This window comes from Anolis sagrei, chromosome 10 (genome assembly GCF_037176765.1).
Source record: "Anolis sagrei isolate rAnoSag1 chromosome 10, rAnoSag1.mat, whole genome shotgun sequence".
Classification (NCBI taxonomy): domain Eukaryota; kingdom Metazoa; phylum Chordata; class Lepidosauria; order Squamata; family Dactyloidae; genus Anolis; species Anolis sagrei.
The window spans coordinates 30,938,773-30,954,786 of NC_090030.1; the positions used below are offsets into that span (position 1 = coordinate 30,938,773).

The 16,014-nt window shown below is 45.8% G+C and overlaps 1 protein-coding gene across 5 annotated transcripts in view; it reads left to right on the plus strand.

The window, feature by feature from the left end:
- ARHGEF9 (Cdc42 guanine nucleotide exchange factor 9) overlaps window positions 1-16,014 on the plus strand; it is a 298,991-nt gene that overhangs the window by 242,540 nt on the left and 40,437 nt on the right. For all 5 annotated transcript variants that reach the window (XM_067471665.1, XM_067471666.1, XM_067471667.1 and 2 more), the window contains one exon: window positions 7,215-7,344. In XM_067471665.1, the coding sequence (XP_067327766.1) occupies window positions 7,215-7,344 (130 nt within the window). The remainder of the gene's footprint in view (window positions 1-7,214; window positions 7,345-16,014) is intronic.

The following is a 16,014-nucleotide window of genomic DNA, read 5'->3' on the forward strand; positions in this document are numbered from 1 at the left end:
GAGGAAGAACTTCCTGACTGTGAGAGCCGTTCAGCAGTGGAACTCTCTGCCCCGGAGTGTGGTGGAGGCTCCTTCTTTGGAAGCTTTTAAACAGAGGCTGGATGGCCATTTGTCAGGGGTGATTTGAATGCAATATTCCTGCTTCTTGGCAGAATGGGGTTGGACTGGATGGCCCATGAGCTCTCTTCCAACTCTTTGATTCTATGATTCTATGAGGGAGGGAGGGACGATGGGTTGTGACTATAGCAGTCTTCCATTGCAGCCTAACACAACTAGGTAGCATTTTCCTCCCAGAACTCATGGAAGATTTGAAATAAATGTGATTCCTTTGTCTGAGTAGCTTTAAGGAGTTACAACCAAGAAGCCCTCTGAATTGCAGTATGATTTCCTTATCTGCATTTCCACTTTCCAACATTCTGAAAATCAGAGATGTTTGTGGTATTCTCTAAGGCTGGCTCATCTGTAGAAGGAAATCAGTCTGAACCCGACTTGAGCTGCCATGACTCAAAGCTATGGGATCCTAGGAGTTGTAGTTTTACCAAGGTTGTTAGCCTTCTCTGCCAAAGAGTATGGGACCTCACCAAACTACAGCTCCCCAGATTCCATAGCTTTGAACCATGACAGTTCAAATAAATAAATAAATAAATAATTGTTGTTGTTGTTGTTGTTTCAAAATTAATATACAACTTGGATTGTCTAGATCCAGGGAAGTCCTGCTCCCCATGCTCTATTCCGCTTTGGTTAGACCACACCTGGAATATTGTGTCCAATTCTGGGCACCACAATGCAAAAGAGATATTGACTCTAAGCTGGAATGTGTCCAGAGGAGGGCGACTCAGATGATCAAGGTTCTGGAGAACAAGCCCTATGAGGAGCGGCTTAAGGAGCTGGGCATGTTTAGCCTGAAGAAGAGAAGGCTGAGAGGAGACATGACAGCCATGTATAAATATGTGAGAGGAAGCCACAGGGAGGAGGGGGGAAGCTTGTTTTCTGCTTCCTTGGAGACTAGGACGCGGAACAATGGCTTCAAACTACAAGAAAGGAGATTCCATCTGAACATTAGGAAGAATTTCCTGACTGTGAGAGCTGTTCAGCAATAGAACTCTCTGCCCCTGGAGTGTGGTGGAGGCTCCTTCTTTGGAAGCTTTTAAACAGAGGCCATCTGTCGGGGATGCTTTGTATGCAATTTTCCTGCTTCTTGGCAGGGGGTTGGACTGGATGGCCCTTGAGGTCTCTTCCAACTCTATGATTCTATTATTACAAAAAAAGCATTTGACTCACTGCCACATAGTTGAATCATGAAATGTCTGCATGTCATCGGGGTTTGTGAAAATATTAGCAAGTTCACTGAAAATGCATTGTTTCAATGGACAACAAAAGCTATGGAACTGTTTACATCAAGAGAGGAATTTTCCAGGGCATCTTACTGTCAACACTATTGTTCATCATTGCAATGATCCCACTGTTAGTAATTCTACAGAAAACAAACCTGGTCTACCAAACAGCAAGAAATTCATCAAAAATTTCCCACTTACTGTACATGGCTGATCTAAATCTTTATGGAAAATCAGAAACAGAAATCCAGTCCCTGACCAACACAGTCAGAATGTTCAGCACTGGCAGTATGGAGTTCGGCCTAGACAAATGCACCACAGTAGCATTAAAGAAATGGAAAATTACTCATAGCGAAGACATAGAGATTAGGCTTGGGCGGTTTCGTTCGTTAATTTCGTAATTCGTTATTAAGTCGTATTTAAATTAGCTTACGATCCAATATTGAGCCATGCAGTTACCTTCAGGTCAGCAGTTCAGCAACACAAGGGTTTAACCTTGTGGGTTTAAGCATTCGCACAGTTAAAACTTGTGCGCCAACTGCGACCGTACCTTGGGAAGTCTGACTTAGCCACGGTAGTCCACGCTCTGGTTACATCCCGTCTTGACTACTGCAACGCTCTCTACGTGGGGTTGCCTTTGAAGACAGCCCGGAAGCTCCAATTAGTCCAACGGGCGGCAGCCATGATACTAACAGGAGCGGGGCGCAGGGAGCACACAACTCCTCTGCTGCACCAGCTCCACTGGCTGCCGATTTGCTACCAGGCTCAATTCAAAGTGCTGGCGTTGGCCTTTAAAGCCCTAAACGGTTCTGGCCCAACTTATCTATCCGAACGTATCTCAGCCTATCAGCCCACCAGGACCCTAAGATCTTCTGGGGAGACCCTGCTCTCTATCCCGCCGGCTTCACAAGTGCGGCTGGCGGGAACGAGAGACAGGGCCTTCTCTGTGGTGGCCCCTCGGCTTTGGAACACCCTCCCTATAGAGGTACGATCTAACCTCCTCGCTGATGGTGTTTCGGAAGAGACTGAAGACATGGATGTTTAAACAAGCATTCGGTTAATCCGTTGCAACGAATTTTGATGACTAAAGGACTGGTAATCATGGACGACGAATTTTGGATTGTGATTTTAGTTACGAGATGCATGGGATTATTATTGGTGGCCCAATAATTTGTATTGTATATGTGTTTCATGTTTTAAATTGAATACTGTTTTTAATTGTTTTTAACTTTTTAGTTGTTGTAAACTGCAATGAGTCGCCGACTTAGGCTGAGATATTAGCGGTATACAAGCGCATAAATAAATAAATAAATAAATAAACCCATTGCACCACCTTGGCTCCTCATGAGGTCAAACTGCAGTCATTCTACAGTGTAGATGTACCAAGGTCCGATTGGAGGGTATCGTCGTCCCCATGGCAACCCATGGTCACGTTTCCAAGTTCAGTTGTTCTCCTTCTACAGTTCCTTTTTCACTTCAAAATGATAGGATTTTTTGGTGTTATTTAAATAAATTCAGTACTGAGACTGAGCTGATTTGCAAGAGGTAAGAGTTCGCAGCCTTGCGCTGGCTCTCTTTGCTTGAAATATTTATATTGCTGCACTACTTGCTCTCAAGGTGACCGCCAACAAACATGAACAACAAGCAATTCAATATTTAACGCCACGTGATTCTCAAGCAATAAACCAGACTTCAAAGATTGCTTGGTGGTGGGAGTGCGTCAGGCACCCGACTGAACCTTCCTCAGCCCCGAAAGCCTTTGCTAAACCGAAGCAGGTTTTGCCAGTCCTGGTCAACCCCTGAGAAACACACCTTTTCTCTATTATTCAAATGCTTTTGGATATTCTTCCCATCCCCAGTTCCTTCCGACAGCGTTCCAACTTGAATAGCAAAATAGATCCGCACCAGACAGTCACAGCGGGCAGCGGAGAGCATTAAATCAGGCAAATGAGGCTTTTAGTGCCATTTATTTCAGTTAGCCGCTCTTCACCATTTCCTACTGTAGTAATAATTCCTGCTTCTTGCTGCCATCCTCATTGACTGTCTATGATGGTGTCTTGGAAGCCAATCTTTGTATGGTTCAAAGTGGAACGAGGGTTGGCACATGGCCCCGCTGTCCTCTTTCTCTTAAGGACTGAAGATCAACCACAAGGACCCATTTGGGAACAATCTCCTTGCACGACTCCATATGGCCCAACCAATTGTCCTCCAGCATTTTTCATCAGCCATTCTGATGCCATTCTGTCAAAATTCCTGTCTTAGTACTGAATACATTGAGTTAGGATCTTATCACATTGGGATATAATCTGTTTATATTGGTAAAAAGGTAAAGGTAGTCCCCTGACATTAAGTCCAGTCATGTCTGACTCTGGGGTGTGGTGCTCATCTCCATTTCTAAGCCGAAAGAGCCGGCGTTGTCCGTAGACTCCTCCAAAGTCATGTGGCCGGCATGACTGCATGGAGCGCCGTTACCTTCCCGCCGGAGCGGTACCTAGATCTACTCACGTTTGCATGTTTTCGAACTGCTAAGTTGGCAGAAGCTAGGGCTGACAGCGGAAGCTCACGCCGCTCCCCGGAATCGAACCTGCGACCTGTTGATCAATAAGCTCAGCAGCTCAGTGCTTTAACCCACTGCGCCACCGGGGGCTCCATATCGGTATGCATCTCTTATTTTTCGGGACTTGATGCATACTACATATTCAACTCATCACATTGGATTATTATGATTCTTATGATTTGAAAATTCTGTGCTTTGACACATCAAATTGGGAAACGAGTCATCCAGGAGTACCTGGCATCTCTAAATGAGTTCAAGTGCCCAGGGCCAAGAGTATTGAAGGAAATAGCGGAAGTCATATCGGAACCATTGGCAATGATCTTTGAGAGTTCTTGGAGAACTAATGGGAGAAGTCCCAGCAGATTGGAGGAGAGACAATGTGGTCCCAATCTTCAAGAAGGGAAAAAAGGATGACCCAAACAATGACCAATGTCCAGCCATCCTACGTCGATACTAGGCAAGATTCTGGAAAAGATTGTTAAGGAAGTGGTCTGCAAACACTTAGAAACAAATGCAGTCATTGCTAATAGTCAACACAGATCTATCAAAAACAAGTCATGCCAGACTCATCTGATCTCATTTTTCAATAGAGTTACAAGCTGGATAGATGCGGGGAATGCCGTGGAATGCCTGGATTTCAGTAAGGCCTTTGACAAGGTCCTGCATGGCCTTCTGGCAAACAAACTAGTCCAATGTGGTTGAGGCAAAACTACAGTTAGGTGGATCTGTAATTGGTTAAGTGATTCTCCCCAAAGCTTCCTCTTCATCCTGGAAAGAAGTGATGAATGGAGTGCCATCTGTAGGGTTCCGTCCTGGGCTTGGTCCTGTTCAACATCTTTATTAATGACTTAGACAAAGGGTTAGAAGGCATCAAGTTTGCAGGCGACACCAAAAGGGGAGGGATAGCCAATGCTCCAGAAGACAGGAGCAGAATTCTAAACGATCTTCACAGATTAGAGAGATGATGGACCAAAACTAGCAAAATGAAGTTCAACAGGGACAAATGCAAGATACTCCACTTTGGCAGAAAAAATGAAACGCAAAGGAACAGAATGGGGGACAATGCCTGGCTCGAGAGCAGTACGTGTGAAAAAGATCTTGGAGTCCTCATGGGCAGCAAGTTAAACATGAGCCAACAATGTGATGCGGTGGCAAAAAAAGCCAATGGGATTTTGGCCTGCATCAATAGGAGCATAGTGCCTAGATCCAGGGAAGTCCTGCTCCCCCTCTATTCTATTCTGCCTTGGTCTGACCACTTTACCTAGAATCACACTGTGTCCAATTCTGGGCACTGCAATTGAAGGGAGATGTTGACAAGCTGGAATGTGTCCAGAGGGTACATTGTAGCATTTTCTCTGCAGGAAACAACTTTTTCTGTGCAAGAAATTACCTTTCTGTATTATTTTCTGCACAGAAAAGGCAGAACGTGTTTTTTCGCTTGCAAAACAATTACTGTTGCAGTTCAGAACAGGAAGCAGCCCCTCTGACTATAAACGCACCACACGCTGAGTGAAGGAGCAATCCTTTTTATTAAAACTTAGCAAAAAGCCAGTAGAAATAAATGCTTGTAAAGATAGAAAATTCCAAAAAACAATAAGGCATTCAAAGATAAAACAGTGTCCAAACGTAGCAATCAAAAGCAATGTCCAAAAACCATGAAAATACAATCCAAGGCAATGATTATCCAGACAGGAATCAAACAAGAAGCAAGAACAGACCAGACGCTGCTAGTCAACTTGAAAGGCTAGAAAAAAAACTCTGAAGACAAGACTGTCATAGCTCAGGATAGATTCACCTTGTGCAGAACAACACCATCCACCAGGGCTGTAGGTTTTGTAGTTTATTGAAGAAAGATAAAATTAAAAACATAGAAATATGGTTGCTGACGTTCAAAAGTCAAAACAGGATCTTAAATGCAAAGGCAAAGCTTCCAAGGTCCAAAAGCAAATAACATGAATATAATCCACAAGCATGGGTCAAACCAGAATCCAATGGCATCATGACAAAGTCCCAGAAACGAAGATCCAAAACCAAAGTCCCAAAGAGCTAACAGCTTTCCCCTTAAAGCCGAGATTTCAAGGAAGTTCACAGGGTGTGAGCGAAGTTACTCTGACAAAGAATTGCCTTCAAACAGATCATTAAATATACTTTGCTAGCATGAAAGCATTACATTGCCCTTGAACTTCCCACTTGTTTGCAAGCTGAGAGCTTCGGCATAATCTTAATTGCAAATGGTCCTCCCTAAGCAAATCCTTTCAAGGCCGGATCCCTCATTATCTTGTGACTGACCTGCCTGGGAATCGATAGGCACTAAGTTCACAGAAGGGTTGACTCCTCCACCTGCAGTTATGAATCCAAATCATGACTGTCTTCTAAAACAACATTCATTTCCCTGGGAAACTGTGCTGCTTCAAAATCAACACTGTCTGCCTCAACAACAGGGACATATGCAGAAATCTGTAACCCATCCTCCTCCTCGTCCTGAGGAAACTCAGGCTCAGAAAGCCCATGCTCAGGCTGAGCCACAATAGAGACCACTTGAACAGGAATTCCATGCGGCTTGCACTTGGTTTCCAAATGATGCCTGATCTGACAAGATTTTCTAAGGGCAAACCTTAAATCCCAAAAACTGGTTTCGTTTTCCTCCAGTCTTTGACCTTAACTGATGAATTCTTTCGGATCTACGTAAACATTGGGACTCTTGAGTCTGGCTAATCTCCAGCTGCTGACTCTGCTTATCTGACTCCTCATTAACTTTACTGGGTGTCAGACTGTTTCCAAACTTGAATCTGGAGAGCTCACAGGCGGAGGGAGTAAATCTTTCTCCCAAGGCCTGACAGAAACATTCTCGCGAGAATCTGCCCTTTGCACCGAAGCCCCTCTGTCAGTGTCTGCATGAAACTCATTGACCAAAGTGTCTCCATCTTGCACCTCAGAGTCAGACCCAGCATCCCCCACATCAGAAGCAACAGGGGACTGATTTCTCTCCTCATTACCCACATCAGACACAGAAACATCAGGAGACTGAAACACAATCACAGGTTCAATCACAGGCTCAGGTTCAATCACAGGCTGAGTCCCAACAATCACATGCCAAGTGCCGTGTCGCATAGATTCTCATTGGCCCAGGATCCATCTTATCAAGGTTTTGCAATGAGCAAATTAACATTTTTTTGCAAACATCTTTGAATATCCTTTGCATTGTTGCATATGATACAACCCCAAAGAAAGCATTCTCAGCCAAGGAAACAATGCACAGTTGCTAGTCAAAGCAGGTTAAAGGCTACCGTCTGATTTTTACTCTTTCCCTCTCTTCTTCCCAGTGATTACAGGTATGTGGCTGCAGCCCTTGCCGTCATGAGGAATGTGACCCAGCAGATAAACGAGAGGAAACGGAGACTAGAAAACATCGACAAGATTGCTCAGTGGCAGGCCTCAGTTCTGGATTGGGAGGTATGTGCCATTTATGACCTTGCTTGGTATTTCCCCAGAACCAGGGCTTTTGGCATCAGAAAAGAATAGCACCTTGAATTGATCCTGGAAGCTAAGCAGGGCCAGCCCTGGATAGCACTTGGATAGGAGACTATCAAAGAATCCCAAGAGTCATAGTATCTAGGTTCTTGTGGGTTTTTTCGGGCTATAGGGCCATGTTCTAGAGGCATTTCTCCTGACGTTTCGCCTGCATCTATGGCAAGCATCCTCAGAGGTAGTGAGGTCTGTTGGAATTGGGACAATGGGTTTATATATCTGTAGAATGGCTGGGGTGGGGCAAAGAGCTCTTCTCTGCTGGAGCTAGGTGTGAATGTTTCAACTGACCACCTTCATTAGCATTTGAAGGCGTGCCTGAGCCTGGGAAAATCTTTTGTTGAGAGGTGTTAAGATGTGCCTGGTTGTTTCCTCTCTGCTGTTTTGCTGTTGTAATTTTAGATTTTTTTAATACTGGTAGCCAGATTTTGTTCATTTTCATGGTCTCTTCCTTTCTGTCGAAATTGTCCACATGCTTGTGGATTTCAATGGCTTCTCTGTGTAGTCTGACATGGTGGTTGTTGGTGTGGTCCAGCATTTCTGTGTTCTCAAATAATATGCTGTGTCCAGGCTGGTTCATCAGGTGCTCTGCTATGGCTGACTTCTCTGGTTGAAGTAGTCTGCAGTGCCTTTCATGTTCCTTGATTCGTGTTTGGGCAATGCTGCTGCGTTTGGTGGTCCCTATGGAGACTTCTCCACAGCTGCATGGTACACGGTAGACTCCTGCAGAGGTGAGAGGATCCCTCTTGTCCTTTGTTGAACGTAGCATTTGTTGGATTTTCTTGGTGGGTTTGTAGATTGTTTGTATGTTGTGTTTCCTCATCAGCTTCCCTCTGCGGTCAGTGGTTCCCTTGATGTATGGCAGGAACACTTTTCCTCTGGGTGCATCTTCATCTTTACTCTTGTGGCTTCTTCTCGGTTGCCTTGCCCCTCTTCTGATGTCTGAGGAGGAGTCTCCATTGGCCCGGAGAGCCCAGATGAGGTGGTTCAGTTCATCTTGGAGGAGGTGGGCTGCGCAGATTCTTTTTGCACGGTCTGCCAAGGCTTTAATGGTGCTTCTTTTTTGACTTGGGTGATGGTTGGAGTTTTTATGTAGATATCTATCTGTGTGTGTGGGTTTTCTGTAGACGGTGTGACCCAATTGTTGATCTGGTTTGCGGATCACTAGGACATCTAGAAAAGGCAGTCTTCCTTCCTTTTCTTTTTCCATAGTGAACTGGATGTTTGGGTGGATGCTGTTAAGATGTTCCAGGAACCTGTTGAGTTCTTCTTCTCCATGGCTCCAAATGGTGAAGGTGTCATCCACATATCTGAACCATATTGTGGGCTTTTTGTTGCTGTTTCAAGAGCTTGTTTCTCAAAGTGTTCCATGTAGAAGTTAGCTATGACCAGGCTGAGAGGGCTCCCCATAGCTACTATACATAGCTACTATAACTCACAAGAACCTAGTGATTCCAGCCATGAAAGCCTTCGACAAGTCATAGTATCTATTCCAAAGGAAGAAAATGACCAAAAAAGAAACAATCTCTGTATCTTCCTGACCTAAGAAAACTCTATGAAATGTATGACTTAGAGGCCCTCACACACATGCACAAGACCCTGGATTTTGTCTGATCTGGAAAGTTAGACAGGTTCAGCCCTGGTTAGTACTTGGATGGGGGAACACCACTAGATTCCAAGCATGGCATGTCAGAAATATTAAAAAAATTAGCTAGGTATTTTTAATTACAAAAATGTGAGTCAAGCACTGAAATGTTTAAATGGATGCTATATATATATATATATATATATATATATATATATATAAGCAGAACTATAGTTTAGTTGCCCTCAGTCTGAGGGAGCCCTCAGTATGAAGAGGCTTCAGTCTGAGAGAGGCCTCAGTCTGAGAGAGGCCTCAGTCTGAGAGAGGCTTCAGTCTGAGAGAGGCCTCAGTCTGAGAGAGACCTCAGTCTGAGAGAGGCTTCAGTCTGAGCGAGGCCTCAGTGTGAGCTAAACTTCAGTGTTAATAGGCCTCAGTGTGAGGTACGCCTCAGTGTGTGAGGATGACCTGGTGTGAGAAGCTTCTGTGAGAGAAGCCCCAGTTTGAAGATCTCATGTGTAAAGCTACAGTGAGAAAGCTGGTATGTGTAAAAAGCTACTGTGTGAAGCTCCTGTGTAAGCTCACTGTGAGAGGAAGCTCAGTGACAGTGAAGCTGTTTATCTGCATGAGAAAGAAGCCCTGTGTGGAAGCAAAGAAGGAAGTATAAAGAACTTTTATTTGTGGGTTGTTGTGGTTTTTTTCGGGCTATATGGCCTTGTTCTAGAGGCATTCTCTCCTGGTGCTTCGCCTGCATCTATGGCAAGCATCCTTAGAGGTTGCGAGGTGTTGTGAGGTCATTAGGAAGAACTTCCTGACTGTGAGAGCCGTTCAGCAGTGGAACTCTCTGCTCCGGTGTGTGGTGGAGGCTCCTTCTTTGGAGACTTTTAAACAGAGGCTGGATGGCCATCTGTCGGGGGTGGTTTGAATGCAATTTTCCTACTTCTTGGAAGAGGGTTGGACTGGATGGCCCATGAGGTCTCTTCCAACTCTATGATATTATGAGTCTAATTATGCCACACGGTCATTGAAAATGAAAAAAAAATCTGTTAAGAGACAATTTGTGGGAAGTAGTGGAGAATCCCCCAGATAAAGAAGGAGAAGGAGAAGAAGAGAAATTGAGGGCAGATCAGCGTGCCAAGGCTTCTATCGTATTAGAGGACAGTCAACTGCCATATGTTAAACAAGTTAAACATGAGCCAACAATGTGATGTGGCGGCAAAAAAAGCCAATGGGATTTTGGCCTGCATCAAGAGGAGCATAGTGTCTAGATCTAAGGAAGTAATGCTACCCATGCTCTATTCTGCTTTGGTTAGACCACATCTGGAATATTGTGTCCAATTCTGGGCACCACAATTCAAGAGAGATATTGACAAGCTGGAATGTGTCCAGAGGAGGGCGACTAAAATGATCAAGGGTCTGGAGAACAAGCCCTATGAGGAGCGGCTTAGGGAACTGGGCATGTTTAGCCTGAAGAAGAGAAGGCTGAGAGGAGATATGATAGCCATGTATAAATATGTGAGAGGAAGCCACAGGGAGGAGGGAGCAAGCTTGTTCTCTGCTTCCTTGGAGACTAGGACGCGGAACAATGGCTTCAAACTACAAGAGAGGAGATTCCATCTGAACATGAGGAAGAACTTCCTGACTGTGGGAGCCGTTCAGCAGTGGAACTCTCTGCCCCGGAATGTGGTGGAGGCTCCTTCTTTGGAAGCTTTTAAGCAGAGGCTGGATGGCCATTTGTCAGGGGTGATTTGAATGCAATATTCCTGCTTCTTGGCAGAATGGGGTTGGACTGGATGGCCCATGAGGTCTCTTCCAACTCTTTGATTCTATGATTCTATGATTCTATGTAAGGAATGCCCAAGCAACAGCTGAGTGTTGGCAAAGCCTAAAGGAAATTTACCTGAGCCAGTCAGCAGGCATGAAAGTTTTGATGACTTGGAAGCTATACCATTTCTATTACATTTTAGAGCAGTGTTTCTCAACCTGGGGGTCCGGACCCCTGGAGGGGGGGTCTTGAGGGGGCGTCAGAGGGGTCGCCAAAGACCATCAGTATTTTTTGTTGGTCATGGGGGTTCTGTGTGGGAAGTTTGGCCCAATTTTATCATTGATGGGGTTCAGAATGCTCTTTGATTGGAGGTGAACTATAAATCCCAGGAACTACAACTCCCAAATGTCAATTCTCTTTTCCCCAAACTCCACAAGTGTTCACATTATTTATTTATTTATTCATTTATTTATTTATTATTCGAACTTATATGCCGCCACTCCCCTGGGACTCGGAGCGGCTTACAAGAATGGCCAAAATCTAACAAAATTTGAAAGCAATTTAAAACAATTCAAAAACAACAATATCGAACATTAAAAGCCTGTCGAAATACGTATGTCTTACATGCCCTGCGGAAAGCTGGTAAGTCCCGCAAGGCATGGACTTCGGGTGGCAGAGTATTCCAGAGTGATGGTGCCACTGCTGTGAAGGCTCTGCGTCTGGTTGTTGTTAGACACAAGGTCTTGACACTGGGGACTTCCAATAGATCTTGGTCCTCAGAACGGAGGGATCTCTGGGGTTGGGAGGGGGTGGGGCGGTCCCTCAGGTACATCGGCCCCAGACCATGCAAAGCCTTAAAGGTGAGTCCCAGCCCTTTGAAAGTGATCCAGTGCTCAATTGGTAACCAATGCAGCTGCAGGAAGATTAGGGTGATGTGGCATCTCATCGGAATTCCCGCAAGAAGCCGAGCAACTTGAGCTTCCGGATCACCGACAGAGGAAGGCCAATGTAGAGGGCATTACAGTAGTCCAGTCTTGAGATGACCATGGCCTGGATCACCGTAGCGAGGTCGTCCCTGGACAGGGAGGGGGCCAGCCATCTAGCCTGCCGCAGGTGAAAGAAAGAAGGCAGTTCTGCTCACAGCGGAGACCTGACTCTCCATCGTCAGCAGAGGGTCCAAAAGGACTCCCAGACTCTTGACCAATGAGGACGGGCGTAGCGCCTTGCCATCCAGGGTAGGCAGCTGGATGTCCCCACTGCCCGGTTGACCCAGCCATAGGATCTCCATCTTTGCTGGATTCACCCTCAACCTGCTGGCACGCAGCCATCCAGTCACAGCCTCGAGGCACTGATGGAAACAATCGGGTACAGAGTCCGGTCGGCCTTCCATCTTCAGCACCAACTGAGTATTGAGCATTCATGCCCATTTTGATCCAGATCCATATTGTTCTTTGGATGTAGGCAGGGGCGGCTCAACCCATTACACAAAGTAAGCATTTGCAGTATAGTTGATTTTGCCCAGGGGCGCTCTTGAGGCACTCTTGAGGGGAAAATAGACCTTGACATATGTGAGTTGTAGTTACTGGGATGTATAGTTCACATTCTGAACTCCACCAATGATGGAATTTGACCAAATATGGCACACAGAACTCCCTCGAAGAACAGAAAATATATATCAGTGATTGTTGAGGGCGGGGGGGGGGGGGGGGGGGGGAGGGGGAGGCGCCAAAATACTGTTTGCTTACCTGGTGGCGCAGTGGGTTAAAGCACTGAGCTGATGAGTTTGTTGATCGAAAGGTCGCAGGTTCGATTCCGGGGAGCGGCGTGAGCTTCCGCTGTCAGCCCTAGCTTCTGCCAACCTAGCAGTTCGAAAACATGCAAATGTGAGTAGATCAATAGGTACCGCTCCGGCAGGAAGGTAACAGTGCTCCATGCAGTCATGCCGGCCACATGACCTTGGAGGTGTCTACGGACAACGCTGGCTCTTCGGCTTAGAAATGGAGATGAGCACCACACCCCAGAGTCAGACATCACTGGACTTAATGTCAGAGGAAAACCTTTATCTTACCGTTGAAAATTACCTAGGGCCACCTCTGGCATCACGGCATACTTTGCCCCATCCTCAGTATTGGTAGGAGTGGAATTGATTTTTTTTTCCTCCAAAGAGAAATAGAAAACCCAAAGAATTTGTCTTCCGTCCAACAATGGCCAGGAAGGAGAGAGTAAAAAACCAGGCGGCCAATGCATGAGTTTTGGAGCAGTTGCCCGAGGCCTGATGATGGATTATTGCTTATGGAAGGAAATGGATGCCAAGTGGGTGGCAGCTTATTGCAGTTGGCTTCCTCCCACGATTTGCTGTGTCCGCTGCATGTGGAAAGAGCCCTCTGCAAACGTGCCCAGATGAAGAAGCGTGTCGTCTCCAAGAGGCTTAATATTCACTTGGAGATGGAAGCACAAGGTGACCTTTGCCTCCGATCGATAACTATTTTTATCCCGCCACCATTAATACCTGGAAGCAGTAAAAAAAAAAATTTTTTTTTAGCAAAGCAGGGCTATCAGCCAATTCTTATCTCTTTGCCTTTTTCCCCTTTAATTTTCAAATTATTAGGGAGACCACTTCAAGAGAAATTGTATTTTTTAAATGCAGTAACACTACTAAAATGATCAAGGGTCTGGAGAACAAGCCCTATGAGGAGCGGATTGGGGAGCTGGGCATGTTTAGCCTGAAGAAGAGAAGGCTGAGAGGGGATATGATAGCCATGTATAAATATGTGAGAGGAAGCCACAGGGAGGAGGGAGCAAGCTTGTTTTCTGCTTCCTTGGAGACTAGGACGCAATGGAACAATGGCTTCAAACTACAAGAGAGGAGATTCCATCTGAACATTAGGAAGAACTTCCTGACTGTGAGAGCCGTTCAGCAGTGGAACTCTCTGCCCCGGAGTGTGGTGGAGGCTCCTTCTTTGGAATCTTTGAAACAGAGGCTGGATGGCCATTTGTCAGGGGTGATTTGAATGCAATATTCCTGCTTCTTGGCAGAATGGGGTTGGACTGGATGGCCCATGAGGTCTCTCCCCACTCTTTGATTCTATGATTCTATGATACATCCACGGGATTCCTGGCATTTACCCAGCTTGTAACTCTATTGAAAAAAGAGATCAGATTAGAATAATAGAATCCTAGAGTTGGAAGAGAACTCCTGGGCCATCCAGTCCAACGTCATCCTGCGAAGAAGCAGGAATATTGCATTCAAAGCACCCCTGATAGATGGCCATCCAGCCTCTGCTTAAAAGTCTCCGGAGAAGGAGCCTCCACCACACTCCAAGGCAGAGAGTTCCACTGCTGAATGGCTTTCACAGTCAAGAAGTTCTTCTTCATGTTCAGATGGAATCTCCTTTATTGTAGTTTGAAGCCATTGTTTCGCGTCCTAGTCTCCAGGGAAGCAGAAAACAAGCTTGCTCCCTCCTCTCTACGACTTCCTCTCACTTATTTATACATAGAATCATAGAATCAAAGAGTTGGAAGAGAACTCCTGGGCCATCCAGTCCATCCCCATTCTGCGAAGAAGCAGGAATATTGCATTCAAATCACCCCCGACAGATGGCCATCCAGTCTCTGTTTAAAAGCTTCCAAAGAAGGAGCCTCCACCACACTCCGGGGCAGAGAGTTCCACTGCTGAACGGCTCTCACAGTCAGGAAGTTCTTCCTCAGATAGAATCTCCTTTATTGTAGTTTGAAGCCATTGTTCTGCGTCCTAATCTCCAGGGAAGCAGAAAACAAGCTTGCTCCCTCCTCTCTATGACTTCCTCTCACTTATTTATACATGGCTAGCCTTCTCTTCTTCAGGCTAAACATGCCCAGCTCTTTAAGCCACTCCTCATAGGGCTTGTCCTCCAGACCCTTGATCACACAAACACATATGCACAGACTGGGACACAGCAACGCATGGCAGGGGACAGCTAATAGATATATGAACCCCATTTTCCTAGTTTCCAACACACCTCACAACCTCTGAGGATGCCTGCCATAAAGGCAGGTAAAATGTCGGGAGATAATGCTTCTAGAACATGGCCATACAACCCGAAAAACCTACCACAACCCACTGTTTGCAGACCACTTCCTTAATTATCTTTTCCAGAGTCTTGCCCGGTATCAACGTGACTTTGGTAATTGTTTGGGTCGTCCCTTTTCCCCTTCTTGAAGATAGATAGGGACCATATTTGCCCTCCTCCAATCTGCTGAAACTTGTCCCGTTTTCCAAGAACTCTCCAAGATTGATTTCCATTGGTTCTGAAATAATTTCTACTACTTCCTTCAATACATGCAGTTCATGCCATAGAACTTTATTTATTTCTCGTGTCAGGGCAGCCAGTCAATTATATTACATTTCTAACAGAACAAAGCAAACAAACAGAGAAAATACAAAATGTGTGCGTTTGGTAGTTGATTAAATGTCCTTTGACCAGTATCTGGCCACTTGGAGTGCCTCTGGGGTTGCCGCAAGAAGGTCCTCCCTTGTGCATGTGTCAGGGCTCAGGGTGCATTGCAGGAGGTGGTCAGTGGTTTGCTCTTCTCCACACTCGCATGTCGAGGATTCCACTTTGTAGCCCCATTTCTGAAGGTTGGCTCTGCATCGCGTGGTGCCAGAGCTCAGTCCGTTCAGCGCCTTCCAAGTCGCCCAGTCTTCTGTGTGCCCAGGGGGGAGTCTCTCATTTGGTATCAGCCATTGGTTGAGGTTCTGGGTTTGAACCTGCCACTTTTGGACTCTTGCTTGTTGAGATGTTCCAGCGAGTGTCTCTGTAGATCTTAGAAAACTATGCCTGGATTTAAGTCGTTGATGTGCTGGCTGATACCCAAACAGGGGATGAGCTGGAGATGTCTCTGCCTTGGTCCTTTCACTATTGGCTGCCACTTCCCGGCGGATGCCAGGTGGTGCAACACCGGCTAAGCGGTGTAATTTCTCCAGTGGTGTAGGGCGCAGACATCCCGTGATGATGTGGCATGTCTCATTAAGAGCCACGTCCACTGTTTTAACGTGGTGAGATGTGTTCCACACTGGGCATGCGTACTCAGCAGCAGAGTAGCATAGCGCAAGGGCAGATGTCTTCACTGTATCTGGTTGTGATCCCCAGGTTGTGCCAGTCAGCTTTTGTATGATATTGTTTCTAGCACCCACTTTTTGCTTGATGTTCAGGCAGTGCTTCTTGTAGGTCAGAGCACGGTCCAGAGTGACTCCCAGGTGTTTGGGTGCGCT